The sequence below is a fragment of the Lepidochelys kempii genome, chromosome 7 (assembly GCF_965140285.1).
Source record: "Lepidochelys kempii isolate rLepKem1 chromosome 7, rLepKem1.hap1, whole genome shotgun sequence".
In the NCBI taxonomy this organism is placed as follows: Eukaryota; Metazoa; Chordata; order Testudines; family Cheloniidae; genus Lepidochelys; species Lepidochelys kempii.
Genome location: NC_136386.1, coordinates 25154924 through 25178123, shown reverse-complemented (window position 1 = coordinate 25178123; position 23200 = coordinate 25154924). Strand labels below are relative to the sequence as shown.

The following is a 23200-nucleotide window of genomic DNA, read 5'->3' as shown; positions in this document are numbered from 1 at the left end:
AGACTAACACGGCTGCTACTCTGAAACCTGTCATATTTAAAAGATAATTTACCAGAGTAATGGCCACTTTTCAGTTTCAGGGTTAGAAATGCTAATGCTAATTTGCAGTTGTGCAAAACAAATTGCAAGTTAGAGATTAATTAATGCCATAGTGGTATAATTTAAATGACAGTCTTGATACAATTTGTTAAACTACCTTCTGATCACAAATAATTTTATATAAACTGTAAGAGTATTAAAATACATATTTTCTTAAAAATAACAATGTGACCGTTTATACCTAAAGACATTTTTAGAAAGATAGTATGAAATATTTATCATACAAAGGCATTTTTTCCATAGCAGGATTGCAATGTCACAAGACTTCTTATTCGACCCAAAGTACATAAAGCAGAATGTTTTGATAATTGTGAACCACTTGTAATTTAAGAGTATACAGTATGTACTGTATTTATTTGTACATCATGGCTTCATCTTATCCTGCTTGGAATAGATCCTCAAAGTCACTCTTTGCATGCAGAGCAAATGTGCACTTTTTATACCAGTCTTAGTTTTCTGGTTTAAAGTGATCTAGTGGCAACATATTCTTGTTGCTTAATATAGAATGAAAAATGGTTATTTATGCATATTTACTGTATGCATGTATTTTAAGTAGCTTCACTGTGCTGCAACCCCTTCTGGATATAATCTCAACAATCCATAAGATTCCTTCAGCTGAAAGTAATCTAGTCTCCTCTCTCCTGCCCCATTTCCTCCTCCTAAAAAAGAATCATTTCCTGGCAGGAGAGAGAAGCACACCATAAGATTACTACTACAAAAATCCTCAACTACAGTGGATTCTGTGCCAGCTAGCACTACTGACATCCATTACAGGATGAGCAACAGTAACATTAAACTTGGTATATTTAGTAAACAACACTGTATATTTTGTGATGAAGACTATATAGTTAAGACTGATTAATGGAAACTTAAATCCTGAATTTCAGGAGTTCAGCTTTAAAATCATTTTAATTGTTCAATGATAAAAATACAGCTAATCTGAGGTTAGCATTAAGGCCTGTGAAGACAATCACCCATTATCTCACTTAAATGGACAAAGTTAAAGGAAAATATACCAGTTTCCTCTTTCTTAGGATACATTTAACAGATGCCTTCTTTTCTGTGCAGAGACAGATGTAATATAATAATTGAAAAAAAGAGTAAAAAAATAAAACAAGATTAATGGCCAATTTAATGCTTTCACTTGTCTCTGCTAATAGCAGTTCTATAAATCATAAAATTGAAAACAATGATTTACCAACAAAATTCCTCAACTATTATGTACTTCATCCAAGTCAAAAACTAACTGCCAGGCTATTGTAACATCAGATGAAAAATATCTAAAGAAAGAAGGCATTAAAAGCAATTAGATATTACCTTAAATGGGACAGTCTCTTTACAAAGCCAAGGTGAACGTTGCTTCCCCCTGAGTTAACAGGAATGTGCACAGCAGCACCAATTTAAAAAAACATTCTGCAATGCCAGCATTGCATTGTGGTCCTGCATGTTTCATAATTTCACATACCCACAGGTTTTTCATAAGAGCACTTGGTTTTAAACATAATGAACACAAATTCTTTAGTGCCATCAGGATTTAAGTGGAACCCTGTAGGTTTCTATTTTAAAAGAAAAGCTAAAAATTGTTTTTCCACTATTACTACTGTCAATTACAGGTGTTAATATACCATTCACAGCTCCATTCCATTGATCTCTGCCAGACTCTTCTGTGAAGCTTTGAAATATGTTGTGTGTTTGTGACATAAAAATCCTAATAGAAATCATGTTGTACCAGTTTTGAGCAGAATATCCTGTAAATCATCTGGAAGTGCTAGTATAATTGCATCAATGTGCATCTGTAGCTTTTCCATAGTGTCAGGTTTCATGGGTAGATGTTCTCTGTCAGCCTGGAACTACAGGAGGCACAATTAAACACTTTTTTCAATAAAAAACCTGCAAGTGAATTTAATGTTCATAAAAGAAATCAGACTCATGGATCTGAAGTCCTCCATCTAATGAACAGGTACGTTGACAGTGGGAATGCAAGCTTCCCCTCATACCACCAGCTTATTTCAACCTTGATTTGGACAGACTTCAAGGAATCAAGGGAAGTTTGGTTTCTGGGTTCATTTAGGACTCAGTCTTGCTCCTATTGGAGTCAATGGCAAAACACCCTTTGGCTTCAATGGGAGCAGGACTGAGCCCTTAATTTTTGGCATCTCTACTTAGATTGCCAACATCAGTAAGTCTAACTGGGTGCTTTGTCCCTCAAGGTATTGAGGGTCTGAGGCTAGCCAACCCTGATTACTGAATGAGCCACAAACGAGATCAGGTGATTTTCCTACAAAGAGCAGCAGGAAGCCCAGGCCACTGCAGGGCATGAGAAAAGCTCCTGCTGGAAAGATGCTGACATCAGGAGAGTTTGGAGGCTAGAGACCAGTGAGTCGGAGGCTCCAATGGGAAACCCCTAATTGGGTATGGGCTTAGAGATCAGAGCCAGAAGGCTGAGCTCCAGCTTGGAAGAGATGGGACAACATATTCGGACAGAAGAAGAGCTCTGGCTGTGACAGAAGATGCCAGAGCTAAGTATTAACTTTTGGGTTGTCCTGATGGACTTTATTTTGGGACCCTGAGGATTGTTTTGAAATGTTTCTGTTATTAAACCAGCACTAGGCAGGGGTGGTGTAAACCCAGAGAAAAGCCTGTGTGCAGTTATTTCAGGGTCCCTGAAGAGAGGGAAACAGAGGCGAGGCCCTGGAGAGCAACCTCTGGCCATGAGTGGGACACTTAGGAAGCCGTGGGTCCTGTTAAAGTGAGTTTTGAGCTGTCAGCTAGGCAGAGGACTGAAACAATCAATTAAACCATCTGAGTTCTGTTCACCCACCAGCCTTTTGGTTACTGCTGAACTGGGCCATCCACATTTGAATCAGTGACCTGGATGATCACCATCAATTTTCTGAGCTATCAAAATCTTGTGAGGAACATACAGTTCAATTTGAAGTAGATGTAAAACACACAAACACACTCACGCTATAATATGAAATGACAAATTTCATCTGTACTTACTATAGTTACATACCAGTTTATTCTTTAGCTTTAAGACAAGATCCACTGTTTCTACTTCAGTATGTTTCTGACTCCAGAGAAGCAAGTCCTTTCAGATAAAAATTCATAATTCTGAAATATTTACATATATAAACACACAGTACTTTCAACAATACCATTAATTTACTTTTGAAAAACTTCTATTATATTTAGAACATTACTGCAATATACTACTTCTCACTATTTATGCATTTGTCATCTTAGAGAAACACAGGCTGGTCAATTTCATTTTCCAGCTCTCCAGCATTAGCACACACTTTAGGTTCCAAATGCTGCAGAGATTTTTTATTTTTTTCAAGTGTTTCAAACTGGAATTTAACTTTTGTTTTTGTTTTTAGTTGAAATAAAAGGTTCTGACAAGTGTCTCAATCTTTTTAAAGATTACAGTTGACAGGTGGTGAACACTTCTGAAACATGGAGCAAAGTTTTGATATAAAAAAAAATTTTATAAATCACTAAAAGCAAAAAATCGTACTTTTCTTACCTCATTACAGAGCGCTTCTAAATGGAGGACCTCCAACTTCTGTGTCATTTCCTTCCGCCGGGTCCTGAACCAGCCATTGAAGTTTGGAGATTTCAAGAAGTGTCTTTAATAAAAGAGTGCAAACAAATTTATATTTTAAATTGCATTCTCAATTCAATTCTTTCATTTTCCCCCACCATCAAGTCTCTTACACAACTTCACAAGATTGTACAGTAGTTTTGTTGTGGGGACGAGGAGGAGGATATAAATATCAATTAGGAGGTTTTCATCTTTCAGAAAAATTATTGATTCTGCTTGCGAAGGAAAGTTATGTAGTGGAACACTGATTAAAAAGCGTCACTACAGGTTTCTGTGTCCCTTCAAAAAAAACACCAAGAAGCCTTATGCTCTGAAGTCCTTATGAAGTCTTCAGGCACAAAGATGCTTATATTTAAAGGACTTGTCGTTTTATTTGAAATGTTGATTATCGAAAACAATTTGATGTCCCCTGCCATTGTGCTTTGGCTAACAGTTTCCATTCTAATGAAAAGAAAGGTGATTGAGAACTAAAGGGTTTAATTAGGATTATTGTTCTTGCTAGTTCTTAATGAGTTTAGGGGTTAATATAACAGCTTCTTTGACCTTGGGATTCTTACTTCACATATGGATAGGTATAGGAGTACTGTATAGCCATCTATTCCTGTTTATACAGATTATTCTTAATGATTTATATTATATTACCCAAAGGCCATCATCAGGACGACAGCCTGATTATGCTGGGTGCTGTGCAAACATATGTTAGAGAGAAAACCTGTCCTGGAGGACCTCCCATCCAAAAGATAGAAAAATGGAGATATAACATACAAGGAAAATAAACATGGAGAAGGGTTAATACATTTTGGTTAGTTCCTTTTTTTAAAAAATTAGGGTAAAGGTACAGTGAGGACTGGCCACGTCTAAATGTGCGGGAGTAGGAAAAACAGACAAAGTGAGGGGCACCGGCCACGGCTCATCTGCCTATCCATGATCAGCAAGCAGGGTTTTGGAGGCATCACAGCAGAGGTGAGTGTTAAAGGGGCATGTGAAAGAAGATAAAGGTACTAGCTGTAATGATTATAGTAGGGATTTTAAAAAAAAATGTATAAGGGGTGGTGTGACAAAGATGCTTAAGGAAAAAGTTGTCAGATGGGCAGTAAAAGCTAAGAATTTCGGCAGTGCGAAGGCAGGGGTTTGGCTTATGAATGGGTCGTAAACATTTTCCATTTTTATGTATTCATCCTCTATCATATCCCCCCTTAGTCGTCTCTTTTCCAAGCTGAAAAATCCCAGTATTAATCTCTCCTCATATGGCAACCGTTCCATACCCCTAATCATTTTTGTTGCCCGTTTCTGAATCTTTTCAAAATTCCAATATATCTTTTTTTGAGATTGGGCGACCACATCTGCACACAGCATTCAAGATGTGGGCATACCATGGATTTATATAGAGGCAATAGGATATTTTCTGTCTTATTATCTATTCCTTTCTTAATGATTCCTAACATTCTGTTCACTTTTTTGACTGCTGCTGCACACTGAGTGGATGTTTTCAGAGAACTATCCACAATGACTCCAAGATCTCTTTCTTGAGTGGTAACAGCTAATTTAGACCTCATCATTGTATATGTATAGTTGGGATTACGTTTTCCAACGTGCATTACTTTGCATTTATCAGCACTGAATTTCATCTGCCATTTTGTTGCCAAGTCACCAAGTTTTGTGAGATCCTTTTATAGCTCTTCACAGTCTGCTTCGGACTTTACTGTCTTGAGTAGTTTTGTACCATTTGCAAATTTTGCCACCTCACTGTTTACCCCTTTTTCCAGATCATTTATGAATATGTTGAAGAGAACTGGTCCCAGATCAAACCCCTGGGGGACACCACTATTTACCTCTCTCCATTCTGAAAACTAACCATTTATTCCTATCCATTGTTTCCTATCTTTTAACCAGTTACCAATCCATGAGAGGACCTTCCTTCTTTCCCCATGACAGCTTACTTTGCTTAAGAGCCTTTGGTGAGGGACCTTGTCAAAGGCTTTCTGAAAATCCAAGTACGCTTATCCACTGGATCCCCCTGTAGTATCAAAGCACTTATGATGTAAAAAAGATGGAGTGAAAGAGGTGCTTTACCGAGCACCTCTTGCTGGCCATTCCATCAGGAAAACTGTACATCTTAACCTCCCATTTGAGAAGGTACTACAATTGCAGCCAAATTGATGGAAGAGATGTTCTGTGTACAAAATACATCCAGAATAAAAGACTGACCAGCATGAAACTACGAGATCCCACATTCAGCTATTTAGAGCTCCCTACTGAAAAGCATTTCTTCCCATTTATCTAGTAATTTTTTAAATACTAGAATATAGTGCTCTATAACACTTTGCACTGTCATATGAAAACCATTAACAGGTGTCATAAACATACAACTAAGGGTAGCATAAAATCCCTCCTTTACCTGTAAAGGGTTAAGAAGCTCAGATAACCTGGTTGGCACCTGACCAAAGAGGAGAAGATACTTTCAAATCTGTGGGGGGAAGGTTTTTGTTTTGTGTTTCTTTGTGTTCTCTCTGGGTCAACAAGGAATCAGGACAGGGAAAATACATTTCCTAAAGCCATACCCGAACTAAGCATTTAAGATTACAAATTGTAAGTAATAGGAAGGAAATGTGTTAGATTATCTTTTGTTTTAGCTTGTGAATTTTCCCTGTGCTAAGAGGGAGGTTTATCCCTGTTTTCTGTAACTTTGAAGTTTTGCCTAGATGGGAATCCTCTATGTTTTAAATCTTATTACCCTGTAGAATTACCTTCCATCCTGATTTTACAGAGGTGTTTATTATAAAGAAAAAAAGGAAAAGAAAGTTCTGTTTAAGAATCTGATTGGTTTTTAGTGTCCTAAAAACCCAAGGGTCTGGTCTGTGCTCACCTTGTTTACCTATCTGGTTGGTAGATTCTCAAGCCTCCTCAGGAAAGGGGGTGAAGGGGCTTGGGGGAATATTTTGGGGAAATAGGAACTCCAGGTGGTCCTTTTCCTGAATCTTTGTCTAACTAACTTGGTGGTGGCAGCATACTCATCCAAGGACAGGGAAGGATTTGTGCCTTGGGGAAGTTTTTAACCTAAGCTAGTAGAAATAAACTTAGGGGGTCTTTCATGGAGGTCCCCACATCTGTACCCCAGAGTTCAGAGTGGGGAGGGAACCCTGACAACAGGTTACCCAGAGGGGCATATCTAAATGGATATTTAAAGTTTGCTAGACATTATGAATTTGTTTGATTAGACACGAAGAACTATGAAAATAAATCTGCATAATATTCAGTTATAACAACAATTAGATTTGCCCCCCAAATAAAAAGGGCATGTAACGTGTTATGCATCACTGTATTTACATACAAATTGGTGTCTTATTTTAAAAAGTGACCTGTAAAGTCCAATCCAGTCTCCCTTTAACCCAGAGGTGAGCTGTGGTCCTGCTTTCTCAAGTGTTTTCATAAATTCTTCTTGGCTGAATTGTCTCAACTGTGGTGGACTCTACAAAAGAAACCAAGTTTTTGGCAGCTTACAGTATGAGTTTTCTTTAGTCACAAACATTTTCAGCTCATTTGAGGATTATTTCCTTACCTTCCATGGAGATATGCTTTTTTGCAGAGGCATCAGGCTTGCCACATAACGTTCCTGAGATGGAAGAAAAATAGTTTAAGAAAAAAAATCCTGATCTTGGAGCCACTGTATTTTTAATCAATTTGCAGTAATATGCCACTTGGTTGAAACAGGCTGCCTAGAACAGTCTTCTCAGCTATCATAACAAACTATAATAATATACATTTATATAGCTCTTCTCATCACAAAGTGATCTATAAACTATGTACAGTCAACACCACTGAAATCCAGCCAGCTCTGGGATTAAAGGAGACAACTAAGCAGTTGACAGCATGTTCAACAGTGTGGGGAGAGAAAATTTATTCAAAGAATATGAAGAATTAGAGGAAGTACTCAAAGTAAAAAGAGCTATGGAATCATTAGTGTCCATTCAGAACAGACAGGATCTCTACTGCTGAGGTCTCATCTGAAAGACTACCTCACAGTATCTGCCTTTACAGATATACAGATAAATGTTCCCTGCTGGGATCTGAACCTTTGGTTTCAGGGAGTTTAAAATGCTTCAAATCTGATGCTTAGACTACTAAACCGTCATCATCTTCCTAGTGCACCTGAGAAAATTTAAAACTGCAGGACCAACTATATGTTTAAAAAATAAAGTCACAAAAGTAGTCCTGAAACTCTAGTTATTTGAAAGAAATTATGACAATAGCTTTTACAATGAAAACATATTTTTATCATAGGTGTTGGCCAACAAATATTACATATGTCATCTTACTAATGGAATGATGAAGCTTTGTGTCAGTTCCAAGAAATAACGTCTAAGAATTACACTTTGGGCTTCTGCGGGACGTTTCTGTTGTACACCCTGTAAGAAGCAACCACAGTAATAATCTATTATTCCAACATAAATCACTCAAAAATTAGGAGACACACCAAAGACCAGGTTCACACTCCACTGATGTACACCTATTTAAAAGACTTAATGCATTGCTGTAGAGAAATCACTAACACTATCAATTGTGTTGAATTTTAATAATCTTAATATAGATCACAGTGATTTCTGTTTCTTTTTATGTTTTTTAAATGGTCTCTATATTTCAAATTCATCTAGGAAAAGAAACCGAAACATTAGGAGAAAAAAATATTCCGAGAATAACCTTAAACCAGGCAAAGCTAGGAAATTTTGAGTTGAGAAAACTCACAAGAGATTTCTCGGCCAAACAGGTTTGGAAAAGCATGGACAGACATTGATTAATCAACTCTCTGGATTCTTACCCTAATTTTTTTAAATTCCACCATTCAATTTTTATTTTTATTTTTTTAAAAGCACATGACTACAGCTGCTGACAGGAAGACAAACGCTCCCAGAAGACAATGTTTGAATCAGCTCAGGCAGGGAAAAGACATAAGTGTCAAAGTTCATATTTTCAGAGTTTCTTGTTTTAGTCTCTGTGAATTCTGTCTACATACTTGACAACCTTGAAGAAAAAGATCTACCAGCATACAAAATAGTTTCAATAAACAGATCTGCAAGTTTACCTTTTGTAACTGTTTTATAATTTCTTCATCTCTGTTCAAGTATGGCTTGTAAGATGTATAAACACCTGGAAGAAAAAAAGAATACAGCCAAAAAACAACTAGGGTATGCATTTTTAGTAAAGAAAATTGTAAGGATTATGTTTTTATGATGATCAAGCTTATTACCAGGTTTAGAATCCAAAGTCTTTAGGTTCTTCAGCTTTTTCACTTTTACTTGTTTTGGAACTTCACCTGCCAAAATATTTTAAAACATCACCACCTTAAAAATCTTTTCTTTGGGTGCATGCACCACAATTAATACATTGTACAATACAAAATGACACATGTATTTACAAATCCTTATTTTTATTTAGTACATTGCCTGATGACACATAAGATATCAGGTAGGTAAGCATCCCAACTAAAATATATACATGAAAATGTAATAGATAAACTAAGTCTTGCAGACTTTCCATTGAACAAAAGTGCATTAAAATAAAAAATATTAAAAATCCTCTATATTGGAGAAAATTAGAAACGGTAGCCATTTGATTCAGAATGATACACGTGGTTAAAAAAATTATTACCCCTATAGCAAGAGGATTGCGTTCTCCATTCATCTCCCTTTGATTCCTATAGGGTGCATACCTTCAGTAATAGTGCTTCACAATTTGGTCGATATAGTATTTAGGGTTGTCAACTGTACAGAAATATTATTAGGGAGAGATCCAAGGCCAGTCCATCCTCCCTAGGCGACCACTACTATTTTGTGGAAGATGTTCTCTCCCTTTCTCCTCCACACCGTGTTGGTGCTCCACGCATAGCACGTAGCAGCCTAGTGCTGCTCTGTAGAACCAAAAAATAAAGTCTGACAATGTTGCTATTAGGTTTCGGAGCTTGACACTAGATTTCTAAATGGGCCAGCTAGTGCAGTACTGTAAGTTATATATGGACACTCTTCACAGACTAACTCTTTTTCTGGGCAAAGACAGGGGAAAGTTGAAGTTTTAAAAAAAAAGTCAGGGGCAGCTGTTTCTCAGGAACTGCTTGATCAAATGATTACACATCTACACCACCAATTGTATACCTGGTCCCTGATATGATATACTAGTTTTCAAGCTAATCTGACTGTGCACATGGATTTTGAAGAGGTCTGAAAATTTGACTTTAAACAAATCTTTTTGCTACTTTCACTATGAGGTGTCTATTCATGGCCATAGGATACTTTAAAACTCTCTATCAAAGTAATCTTTCCTCTCTCATTTCAAAAAACTTCCCTAGTTCTGGGGAAGACAGTTCCTAGGCCAATAATGACAGTTATACTCCAGAAGGTGGAATACTATGAAATATTTTTCCATGAAAAATGGATTTCATGCTGAAATACTCTGCCTGAAGTTATTCCTGCATTCTTGGCCCAGAACAAAGTAACGTATCAGAGCAAAGGAGGACTGAGTTCAGATACTTAATATCACAATCACACACACAGAGCACTTTATGATCTTATTACTGGTTGGCTGAAAATTTCTTTGTTATCCAAAAGGTAAGTGGACAGAAATTTCCATTTGTATAAAAAGAGTCATACAATTTTAAGTACTATAATGACTTAAAGAGCATATTACAAAAATCTAAGTAGTTTAAAAAAAATCACATCAGCAAATGCATCTTTTCCTAAAACAGTGGCACCATCAGCTAGTTTTATGCAGGTAGTATTCTGTGCACTTTTTAAATGACTGTTATTCTTCGGGGTTGTCCACATAGAACATTAGCATGCAGTAAACCCAGCTGTGACTACAGCACACTAGCCTGCTCAGCAGTTATGCTCTGTGTGGACACTGCTACAGTGCTTTACTGGTTTTGCCGTATGCGTCGAGGTACTCCTGTTTGAAATAGACAAGCTCTTACTGCGTTCTACTGATTCTAAAAGAAATCAACATCAGAAATTTCATGAGTGACACATTAGCAAAAGTTTAATTTCTTGGCAGAAATATGAAAACAGACTGAGTTTTTAAAGATAAAAACACAGACGCTAATAAGTATCATTACCTCCTACCTTGAAGACAGAAAAATAGAATGCTAGATGGACTTTACATTAAGTACCAGCCCTCCAACATTTTCGAGAGTTTGAGTTCATTTAACATCCTTAAATTTCATGAGAAACATGGTTAACACTGTTTTGCATAATAAACTCAATTCTGGAAACTGGCTCACAAAGCATTTAGATTGTTTATTAGAGTTCAAGACTTCACTAAAGGAAAAAATGAAAAGTCAATATTTTTTACACTTTGAAGCAGAGTTCTGTTGTAGAGCTTATGTTTTACCTGGAAGTTTAATCTCTCCTATTCGGACAATGTGTGGCCAGTGCTGGAGTGTTTTTGCAAAAAAAGGGTTTGTCACTCCTAAAATGACAGAGGGCCTAGAAAAAGAAGAAATTCTTCAATCAAGGGAGCAACAGTTTTTGCCACTGAAATTTAGATATCAAATATTATTCTAACTTGAACTTATTCTTAAGAGTGAGAAATTAATACCAACACAAAGAAATAATTAACCACATGAAAAACTTAATTTTTTTAAACAGCATTTCCCGAAGTCTCAGCTTTCAGAGGACTGCAGAACAGACACATCATAAGCTATGTATACACTAGTGATGTAATTTCCCTGCAAACATACATGTACTTGTGCTAGCTTGAGTATGTGTACGCAAGCATGGGACTCACCCCCACCAGCTTATAGTGTAGATGTAGGATAATTATGAAATTAAAGAATTAACGTTACCTTAAGTTTGGTTAAGGAAATATATGTTATATATATTTGTAAAGAAAGGCCCAGACTACCAAGTAGAAGGAAGGCCTTGAAAATAACGAGTGATAGAGGAATGAAGTAGGGAGAATGTCTGGTTCAAATCATTAATGAAATAAGGGGAAATTTCTAAAAAGAAGGCCTCTGACTGGTACAGGTGACTGCAGATGTCTTAAAATGAGCCAACATGGCCCTTCCCCAACCCACACTCCAACATTAAAACCTACGTGAACCCAGATGCAATGGGAAAACTGTTGAACAGCATGAAGGAGTCGAGGAAAGGCTTTAGGACAGAGGTCCCCAGAGCGTGGGGAGTGCCCCTGTAGAGAGGCAATGAGGGACTGCCACCCAACCCTCCCCGCCCCCAGCTCTGCTCCCGTCCCACCCCAGCCATATCCCCAGCTCCTCCCATCCCCTCACCTGGCCCTGTCTCCAGCCTTGGTGTGGCTCCACACCCAGCTGGGGGCCCAGCACCAACCCCCACCATGGCCCAGCTGCAACTCCACTCCCGGCCCTGCACCAGCCCCCAGCCTTGGCCAATGGCCGTGGCTCCATTCCCGAACCGGGGCCGAGACTGGAGCAAGGCTAAAAGTGGAGGTGCACCTGGCCACAGGCCTGGCTCCCAGCCCCCATGTAGGGAACCAGGGTGGCTCCCCTCCAAACCAGAGGGTAAAGAGCCACCCTCTGAGCCTGAGTGGGCGGGGCGAGGCCAAGCTTCCACCAATCCCCGGAAGGGGAAGGGTGGGACAGGAAGTTCAAAGGGCGGGGCCCTCTGCCCAGTAAGGAGAGCACCAGAGAGGGAGACAAACACAGGCTGCTCCCTCGCGATCCTACTGCTGACTCAGGCAAAGCCCTGGGCAAGGAGGAGCCTGACCAGGGGGAAGGCCTGTGGCAACCAGGGCTGCTGGCCGCTGAATACCCAGAGGACCTGGAGGGGCCTGACTGCAGCCCGGGCCAGTGTGAGTCCGATACCAAGGGGGAGTGGGGGTGGCCCGCAGCGGAATACCCGGAGCTGCCCGCAGCAGAATACCCGGAGGAGATGGAGGGACCGGAGCGGCCCACCTGAGAGAGACCGGTTAGGAAGTAGCCCAGGGGCCCAACTACACCGTGGGGTGGGTGTGTTTGGTCAGCGGGTGCGGATTGCCCTGCTGACCCAGCGGCGGGACCTTCGCCTCCGGCCACTGTCAGGGTCCTGGGCTGGAACGCAGTGGAGTTGGGTGGGCCTGTGTTCCCCTACCCCGGCGCTCTCCTGCCTGAGGGGCGCGCTACTGACTCTGGCCAGCGCTCTCCTGCCTGAGGGGCGCGCTACTGACTCTGGCCAGCGCTCTCCTGCCTGAGGGGCGCGCTACTGACTCTGGCCAGCGCTCTCCTGCCTGAGGGGCGCGCTACTGACTCTGGCCAGCACCCCTTCCCGCTAATTCCCCAATGCCCGGGAGGTGGGGCTGAGGCCTGCCATGGAGACCATTGCTCTCCATCGCCCCTAGGGGCTCGGAGGACTGACCGACACCTGTCACACCCCACCTGTGGCTCTGCTCCCACCCCAACCTTGGGCCCAGTCCGCGGTCCCACCCCTGGCCCGAGTGGGAGGAGGAGGGGGTGCGTGGACAAGGGTAAGTGGGGGGTGCAACTCTCAAAAGTTTGAGGACGGTTGCCTTTAGGAAGAAAGGAGATTGTAAATCTTATCTGGATTAAGCCTGGAAATAAGAGTGAACTGTCTCAAATTGGTTGTTAATTGAAGTCAGTAATTGGCAATGATATCACTTGTTTGTTAAAGGGTATAAAAAGTAAACTCTTAAAGGGCTCATTGCTAATACCTGCCTGATGATGTTAGAGCCCACTAATACGGAGCTAAGCACCCCTGAGTTTAGCCAGTTTGTAAGTATCTTGATCAAATGCTTATAAATGTTTTCAGAGTAGCAGCCATGTTAGTCTATATTCGCAAAAAGAAAAGGAGTACTTGTGGCACCTTAGAGACTAACAAATTACCAGTACTGTACCAGTCAGAGGCCTTCTTTTTATAAATGTTTTGTTACTGTTGGGATGTAGTGAACTGCTTATTATTTACCTTTTTAGTCATGTTAAGAGCAATTGTATAAATTGCATTTGGCCTTTGGACTTAATAAAGGAACGTATGGTTAAATTAGTATTTGATTATTTCCCATAGCAATATTAATTTCAAATATTAATTCCAAAAGTAGACAACCTTATTTAAAGTCTATACTGTAATAAGACAGCACTCCTGCCACGTCTCACGTTGTACCAATTCTATGTTAAGTTCTCCTCAGTTGCACTGGTACAACCCTGGAATAACTATGCAAATCTATGGCATTTATCTGGATTTACATAGCTATAACAGCAGTTTGATCTTGTGTGTAGCTAAAAGACAAATGGCTACTTCAAGTTTTTACTATGACAAGCTGTTATTACTTTAAAACTTGTCAGTCCATGTCCTTTGTCAAATGACCTATTGCTCCTCCAGATGACCAGGAGTTTAAGAGGGGAGAAACTTATTAGATCTAGCTTAGTTCCCTGCTGATGTATGATTGTTTGCTATTAGAAAACACTGCTTTCTAAAACTAGACTGAAGAAGGCCCAGGTGTTGGGAGACCATTTCATAATTCAATGTATTTCACGGTTGTTAATTTTTTCCCTTTCTGTTTGCACTGTTGTTGTAGCCCTGTTGGTCCCAGTATATAAGAGAGAAGATGAGTGAGGTAATATCTTTTATCAGACCGACTTTTGTCGGTGAAAAGTTTTCAAGCTACACAGAGTTCTTCTTCACGTCTGGTAAAGGTAATTAGAGTGTCACAACTAAATACAATATGGAACAGACTGTTAAGCATAAGGAATTAACACATGAGAAAGTGGGCAACTGACTACTGCAGTCATAGGGCAAAGGTGGATTAGTGGGTTACAGATTATTGTAGTGAAACAAAACAAGTGGCTCTATTAAGTCGATTATTTTCAGTGTCTAGCCAAGTTATGAATTTAAGCTCCCAGGCTTGTCTTTTGAAGGTGTTTGTGCAGGTTTCCTTTGAGGACTAAGAGATCAGAGGTGGAGTGATCATTCTGTGATAGGATATTTTTGTCTTTTTAATCATCATTTTTCAAATGAACTCTCACAGAAAAATGGTAAGACAAAAACACCCTATCACACTTTTTACCCTGGATGCTGAAGTACAGCATGGAAACTGTATTGTCAGAATTCACCATCTTTAGAACAAGAGACTCTCAGAAATAAAGGCCTCTTCCAGTCTCTAAATTTTTTAATGAAAAAAATCAGAAGGATGCATTTCTCTCTTTTGCTGTTATTTTTAAACATGGGTCACTAAAGTTTAGACAAACACTACTTTGGATTCCATGTGACTGGTTATTCAGTTTGCAATCCATTTGCTAAAAATAAATGGACCACAAATATAGTGTCCAAGTTTGGATGCTTTTCCATTACTGTGTTTTCTGAGGATTGATTTTTTTTTTTTTTTTTTGAAAAAAAGAAAAAATTTCAGCAGAACAGGCACAAGTTGCTCATGCTTTAAAGGAACCTTGTTTGGAATATGATCAGTAAATCTAATGCAAACAATCAGTGATTAAGTTGTAATATTTCAATAAAATACATATTTTGAATATAAGTATATGATCTGGTTACCAACATTTGAATATGGATCTGAAGTGCCACAATTTGGTCTAAGAGCATTTATGAAAATTCAAGATTTCAAATCCTATTTCCCAAATTCACAAATATGACTGATACATTCACACAGGTTCACTGAGAAAAGCACAAACTTTCTTAAATTTTGTCTACACATGGAAATTTAATGGAATAGCTGTTGTGAAATAAGCTGTTATGCAATAGCTATTCCAGGATAGACCCTTGTATGGAGGCTCTATTCCAAAATTAGTCATTTTATGCAGTAATTATTTTGAAATAAAGTGACTTTTATTCCAGAATATACCATCTCCATGAGGAACTATTCTGGAATGACTATTACAGAATAATTTGTTCTGCTGTACCTATTCTTGTCAGTTTCCCCATGCAGACAAGGCCTTACTGAAGGGGAAGGCATCTTTTCTCATTCAGGATTCAACTCTTTCACCAATCAGGTACACAGACATTCCACTGACTTCAAGTATGATCCTAAATAAGAGATGACTAACATTATACCACAGGTTTCAGTTCTTTGACTCCCTCAGGGAACTGATGGGCAGGATCCCCTGGTAGAATAACAGGAGGGGGAAAGGAGTCCAGGAGAGCTGGCTGTATTTTAACGAATCCTTATTGAGGTTGCAGGAACAAACCATCCCGATGTGTAGAAATATGGCAGATGACCAGCTTGGCTTAACAGTGAAATCCTTGCTAATCTTAAACACACACACACACACACACACACAAAAAAGAAGCTTACAAGAAGTGGAAGATTGGACAAACGACCAGGGAGGAGTACAAAAATATTACTCAGGCATGCAGGAGTGAAATCAGGAAGATCAAATAACAGAGTTGCAGCTAGCAAAAGATATTAAGAGTAACAAGAAGGGTTTCTTCAGGTATGTTAGCAACAAGAAGAAAGTCAAGGAAAGTGTGGGCCCCCTACTGAATGAGGGAAGCAACCTAGTGACAGAGGATGTGGAAAAAGCAAATGTAGTCAATGCTTTTTTTGCCTCTGTCTTCACGAACAAGGTCAGCTCCCAGGCTGCTGCACTGGGTGGCCCACCATGGGGAGGAGGTGACCTGCCCTCTTTGGAGAAAGAAGTGGTTCAGGGCTATTTAGAAAAGCTGGAAGAGCCCAAGTCCATGGGACCGGATGCACTGCATCCGAGGTTGCTAAAGGAGCTGGCGGCTGTGATTGCAGAGCCATTGGCCATTATCTTTGAAAACTCATGGCAATCGGGGGAGGTCCTGGAAGACCAGAAAAAGGCTAATGTAGTGCCCATCTTTAAGAAAAGGGAAGAAGGAAGATCTGGGGAACTACAGGCCAGTCAGCCTCACCTCAATCCCTGGAAAAATCATGGAGCAGGTCCTCAAGGAATTCATTTTGAAGCACTTGGAGAGGAAAGTGATCAGGAACAGTCAGCATGGATTCACCAAGGGCAAGTCAGGCCTGAATAACTTAACTGCCTTCTATGAGGAGATAACTGGCTCTGTGGATGAGGGGAAAGCAGTGGACGTGTTATGCCTTGACTTTAGCAAAGCTTTTGATATGGTCTCCCACAGTATCCTTGCCAGGAAGTAAAAGTAGTATTGGCTGGATGAATGAACTCTAAGGTGTATACAAAGCTGGCTAGATTGTCAGGCTTAACGGGTTGTGATCAATGGTTCCATGTCTAGTTGGCAGCCGGTATCAAACCGAGTGCCCTAAGGGTCAGTCCTGGGGCTGATTTTGTTCAATATCTTAATAATCTGGAGGATGGTGTGGACTGCACCCTCAGCAAGTTTGCAGAGGACACTAAACTGGGAGGAGAGGTAGATATGCTGGAGGGTAGGAATAGGATACAGAGGGCCCTAAACAAATTGGAGGATGGGGCCAAAAGAAATCTGACGAGGTTCAGCAAGGACAAGTGCAGAGTCCTGCACTGAGGACGGAAGAATCCCATGCACCGCTACAGACTAGGGACTGAATGGCTAGGCAGCAGTTCTGCAGAAAAGAAATTAGGGGTTACAGTGGACGAGAAGCTGGATATGAGTCAACAGTGGGCTCTTGTTGCCAAGAAGGCCAATGGCATTTTGGGATATATAAGTAGGGGCATTGCCAGCAGATTGAGGGACGTAATCGTTCCCCTCTATTCAACATTGGTGAGGCCTCATCTGGAGTACTGTGTCCAGTTTTGGGCCCCACACTACAAGAAGGATGTGGAAAAATTGGAAGGAGTCCAGCGGAGGGCCACAAAAATAATTAGGGAGCTGGAGCACATGACTTATGAGAAGAGGATGAGGGAACTGGGATTATTTAGTCTGCAGAAGAGAAGAATGAGGGGGATTTGGTAGCTGCTTTCAGCTACCTGAAAGGGGGTTCCAAAGAGGATGGATCTAGACTGTTCTTAATGGTAGCAGATGACAGAACAAGGAGTAATGGTCTCAAGTTGCAGTGGGGGAGGTTTAGGTTGGATATTAGGAAACACTTTTTCACTAGGAGGGTGGTGAAGCACTGGAATGGGTTACCTAGGGAGGTGGTGGAATCTTCTTCCTTTGAGGTTTTCAAGGTCAGGCTTGACAAAACCCTCGTTGGGATGATTTAATTGGGGATTGGCCCTGCTTTGAGCAGGGGGTTGGACTAGATGACCTCCTGAGGTCCCTTCCAACCCTGATATTCTATGATTCTTTCTCTCTCAAATAGCAGGATTAACCAAAATTAAAATAGAATCATATAAATGAAGGGATGGAAAGGACCTCGAGAGACAGAATCAAGTATACCTAAACCATCCCTGACAGGCATTTGTCTAGCCTGTTCTTAAAAACCTGCATGATGAGGATTCCACAACCTCCCTTGTAAGCCTGTTCCAGAACTTAATTACCCTTACAGTTAGGAAGTTTCTCTTAATATCTAATCTAAATCTCTCTTGCTGCAGACTAAGCCCATTATATCTTGTCCTTCCTTCAATGGACATGAAGAACAGTTGATCACCATCCTCTTTTTAACAGCCCTTAACATATCTGAAGACTGATCAGGTCCCCCCTCAGTTGTCTTTTCTCAAGACTAAGCATGCTGTTTTGTTTTACTTTTTTAACTCTTCTTCATAGGTTATGTTTTCTAAACCCTTTATCCTATTCCTTGGTCTCCTCAGGACTCTGTCCAATCTGGACATCTTTCTTTCTTAGAGAGCAGAGCCTAAAACTGAACAAAATACTTCAGCTCAGGCCCCACCACTACAGAGCTGAGTGGAACAGATAGTCCTGTTAATAAACCCAGAAGTATATCTGCCTTTTTCACAACTGCATCACCTTAACTCATATTCAATTTGTGATCCAACATAACTGCCAGATCCTTTTCAGAAGCACTAATGCCTAGCGAGTTCATTCCCCATTTTGTATAAAATAGTTAGCTATAGCCTGCTGTGTCACAACACCAAAAAGGAGAAGTTTTCTTTCCAGAATGTCCAGAATCAAAGTCTCAAAAAATTAGATTTATTCTTTTTCGGTTTCCACTTTAAGCCATGGTTGTGGTGCAAGAATGACCTGAATATCAACTTTTACACCTGTAATCAATCTTACTTACGGGGCCTGTGTACGAGTGGTATATTCTTTGAATTCACTGTCATGTATAGTGAAGTAGGGCCTAAAATCACTGCAGTACTTCAAAGGTGAAATACAACTGTGGAACAGAAATATAGAAGGTTGAATTAAGTATATACATAAAGATACAGTATTTCACTTAAATTTACACTAATAAATGTCAAATTTCTAGAGCTTCATTAGATGGTATTCAATATTCTTCTTAAATCAATAGAACTTGAATGGTAAGGATGCTCTATCATAGTTACCTAACAAGTGCTAGAACAGTTTCTGACGATTCGGAAGGTGATGGTGCCATAACAACAACTGGTTCTCCTAATAACACTAGTTCCCAAAGCATCTGAATGTGAAAGAATACTGGACAGAAACATCTGCAAACAGATATATAGAAAGAGCATATAGACACTTTCAATATACTTATCACCAAAATTCCAGTTAAAAGGACAGAACTAGATAAAGGACATTTTAAAACTATAGTAAATATTTTACCTGCTTTAAGTTATTAGAACAGTTTCCCCATAAATAAATATTCAATTATATAGACCTTGCTACTTATTGTAGTTACTTTCAACTAGTGTTAGATGTACTTTCCTTTAGTCATCTTAATGCAAAAAATGCCTTAACTATTTGCAAAGATGCTGTTAAAATTAGTTGGTTAACTAGACAGTCATGTTTTATGAAACTCTTATTGACCTGAGTGTGATTTGTGAGTATTGAATACTACTGAAAAATAAGGCCAAATTCTTACCTGAAAAGATCCACTTCATGAACAGTAGGTAAAGCAATGGAGATTTGTGTGTCTTCCTGAAAGGCAGAAAATTAACTTTTTGGTCAGTATAAAACACATAGAAGTATGGAATAAGAGTTGCCCTGAAATGTTTACAGACAGTGGGCCAAAAATGAAAAGCAGGACATGTACTAGGTCATATCCATATTCATTATTTACCTGTGCTAAGGATGAAGTAAGGATATCCATTAAGTTTGTTGCAATTGTCAGTCTTAGCCCAGGGACGATACCAAATGTTTAAGACCTTTCAGCCCAAGATTTAGGAGAAAATATAAGCCAGAGGGGGGTTTATCATATCCATGGCTTCTGTGACAAAATATGGAACTTTTAGGGGTTTGTCCCCTAAACGGGGATTTTTGAGTCAGCTCCCCAATAGCCAAATGCTGAGGAAGCTGCACTCCACCTACCCTCATCCTGAAATCAATGTGAAGAAATTCGACTTATTTAAAGGAGCCTTGCTCCAGAGCCTGCAGTTGCTTTTCAGTAGTTTCCAGGGGAAGTTTAAGATGATGGTTTTGTCTTTTAGCCTTAAATGGTTTTTCACTTGGTAACCTCTCTATGGGTCTCAGCTGTAATGGTATCAACTAAGCTGCTTGAACTAACAGCCCCCAGCCTTGAGGGTTCAACCCAGACCAGTAAGGGGTTGTGCCACCACCTGCGCAGCAACTCTGGGTGCCTTAAATGCTCCACTGCTGTGGCTCTCAGCGCCCCCGTGATGCCGACAGCCAGCATACAAGCATCCAGATCACACCCTGACTTCCACTGCCTTGTTCTTTTTGAAAAGTAACCCCACCACTCTTCCAATCCCAAATTTTCCCAAAATCCTCTGCCAATGAGACAGTCTGCTGGGACTCCCAGAATTGTGAGTTACCGTGTTACCCCTCTTAGCCTGAGCAAATGAGAGTTTTGCTACTGCTAAACTGCGTGACAATTCCCTGACACACCAGCTTGTATGTCTTGCCAGCAGGACTCTTCCTGTCCTTGCAGGTAACAATTAGTGAACAGCCATCTCCTGGAACACCCACAGAAGTAATTAAATTAATTGCTCCTTTAAAAGAGACAATACACTGCATCTCATTAATTTAACCAGGGTTTGACAAATACTCTTATTTCAATCATAACACTGACTTGTTTTATAGCAAAAATAAAACAAGTTTATTAAAAAAGAAGTCATAGGTTTAAGTCATGCCAAGTATAAGGAGTAAAGATAGCAATGGTTACAGACAGTAGTAAAAGTATGCTTTTACGAGTACATAAGAACTGCCACATTAGGTCAAACCAAAAGGTCCATCTAGCCCAGTATCCCGTCTTCCGACAGTGCCCAATGCCAGGTGCTTCATAGGGAATGAACAGAACAGGTGATCATCAAGTGATTCATCCCCTGCTGCCCAGCCTCTGGCAAACAGAGGCTAGGGACACCAACCCTGCCCATCCTGGCTAACAGCCATTGATGGACCTATCCTCCATGAACTTATCTAGTTCTTTTTTGAACCGTTATAGTCTTGGCCTTCACAACATCCTCTAGCAAAGCATTCCACAGGTTGACTGTGTAACTTAAGCAAGTGATAATCCTTGTCTAAGTATGTTTTTCACCTATATTCAGTCCCAGTCACTTCAGCTTGGAATCCCTCAAGTGATGGGTAACTCAAATGACTTTTTTGCCCCTCTTATATCAGCCCAAAGTTTATCTCTGTTTCAAGAGCCAGGAGGGCTTCTTGCTATTCTTCCCCTTCCTGTTCTTCCCATCTCCCTGCTGATTTGTATGTAAATAGAGCTTCCATATTGCTTAATTTACACTGGAGACAGGTAGATAGCTGCCTTCCCTCCTGTCTGGGAGAAAACCTGTCTCTCCCTTTGTTTGGTTACAGACTTTAAAGCACAATATCAGTTAGCATCCATAGTTCCTCATAGTGTTATACATACACCCCAGAATGATATTAATCATCAGTGTGTTACAGGCTTTCATAGAGAAGACCTTACTCACTACACTTTGTATACCGTGTTACTATATTATAAAAATCAGTTGATCAACTGCTTACCATTTGATGTTCTGACAATAAACCTTTTAAATATATTATTTGAAGAGTAAGTCCACACCAAGCTTCTCTTTCCTGCTTGCGAGTAGAGCTATGCTGTCTTCTCCCCTACTTCTTAGATTGATAGCTTTGTTTACCTTATATATAAATGTGCTTTCATTGTATCTACCTGACAACCAGGCTGGTCATACAAGCAAATACACATTTCTTTGTCTAAGGCAGACTGAGCTTATGCACTGCTTGCCAAACACATTAAGAACATAATTCTAGCACATATTTATAACACTCTGTACATGCCCCTATATACATCACACAAGAATATTAATGATCAGTGAGTTATTAGTCTTCCAGTAATATATTATATGCCACCTTTTAGGTATCTATCATGACACAGGTGTAATGAGTATGTCAGGCCTGACAGGAGATGCTGACACAGAGTAGTGAACCACCAGTGGGCCTCTGTATCATAAACCCCTCGATCAAAAAGGGGGCCGCTGGCAGGATATTTTCTGGAAGGAGTTTTCAACCCTAGAACTTGCTGCTTGGTCTAAGGGAGCCTGCACTCGGATTGCCGTCAGGACACAATTAGAGAAGGGGCGCAGAAAGAAAAGACGCTCCTGAGTTTTTAATGGAGGGGTTTAAAGTAGTAGAATTACAGATTATTTTGTTGGGAATTGAATTCACAAACTGTTAGATAAAACACTGAATATGGCTACTTGTTTATTGCAATTGCCATAAGCACCTAGAATTGAGAAAGGGTTATCTAATTTATTAATTAATAAATACCTATATTTTATATAGAGCTTATGAGCAGCAGATCGCAGAGTGCTTCACAATCTTTACAGGAGTGTTATGAGGGTAAATACAGTAAAGTAGGGAAGTATTATTAGTTCAAATTTTTACAGATAAGGAACTGAGGCACAGAGAGGCTAACTGACTTGCCCAAGGTCACACAGGAAGTCTCTGGCAGAGCAGAAAACTGAATCCAGGTCTCTCAAATCCCAGGGTAGTGCCCTAACCATTAGCCCATCCACAACAAATTCCATGATTCCTCTGTGACCTTTTACAAATTGGTGCTTACTAATCTGATTTTACCACTGTGACAAAACCACCACTCCCTTTATAAGCCACTTAAAATGAAAATAGTTTATAGGGAAAGTATCCTGACTTCTTGGTTCACGGCACTGTCACTGAGTCACAGGGTCTGGTCTATGCCCCAGCTGGTTATCAGCCTCCTAGGAGTGACTCCTTCATGTGCCGGACCCCAAGGGCCCACACAGTTCCACAGGGGCAGGCCTGTGGCCTCCAAGAGTGGGCCTTCAGCACCAGCATCCCCATCTCTCACTCAAGGCTCACTGCAGCAAATCCAGCCACACCAGAGTCTTGCAGGAGGCTTGTACTGTGTCCCTTCAGAGCATCACGTTCTCAATGAAACAGTCAGCCTTTTAAAAACAAGGTAACCATTTATTCATTACCTGGCACACAGCATCGCAAGTCCTTAGGTTAGCACAGAGAAATGCAGGTTAAAGTATAGTCCATTCTGGTTAGCCCAGAGTCCCAGCCACACTGTAGTGAACCCCTTGTTCAGGTTCTG

At 40.2% G+C, this 23200-nt stretch overlaps 1 protein-coding gene across 7 annotated transcripts in view; it reads right to left on the bottom strand.

Moving 5' to 3' along the window:
• DENND6A (DENN domain containing 6A) overlaps positions 1–23200 on the bottom strand; it is a 49822-nt gene continuing 26622 nt past the window's right edge. For 6 of the 7 annotated variants that reach the window (XM_073351477.2, XM_073351478.2, XM_073351476.2 and 3 more), the window contains 12 exons: positions 19532–19587; positions 19032–19154; positions 18767–18862; positions 11081–11175; positions 8949–9014; positions 8784–8848; positions 8020–8109; positions 7263–7316; positions 7063–7172; positions 3626–3728; positions 3116–3190; positions 1–1949 (listed from right to left, as the gene is read on the bottom strand). In XM_073351477.2, the coding sequence (XP_073207578.2) occupies positions 1818–1949; positions 3116–3190; positions 3626–3728; positions 7063–7172; positions 7263–7316; positions 8020–8109; positions 8784–8848; positions 8949–9014; positions 11081–11175; positions 18767–18862; positions 19032–19154; positions 19532–19587 (1065 nt within the window). In that variant the 3' untranslated portion in view covers positions 1–1817. Of the gene's footprint in view, positions 1950–3102; positions 3191–3625; positions 3729–7062; positions 7173–7262; positions 7317–8019; positions 8110–8783; positions 8849–8948; positions 9015–11080; positions 11176–18766; positions 18863–19031; positions 19155–19531; positions 19588–23200 lie in introns of all 7 variants that reach the window. The other variant, XM_073351479.2, reaches the window with a different exon arrangement.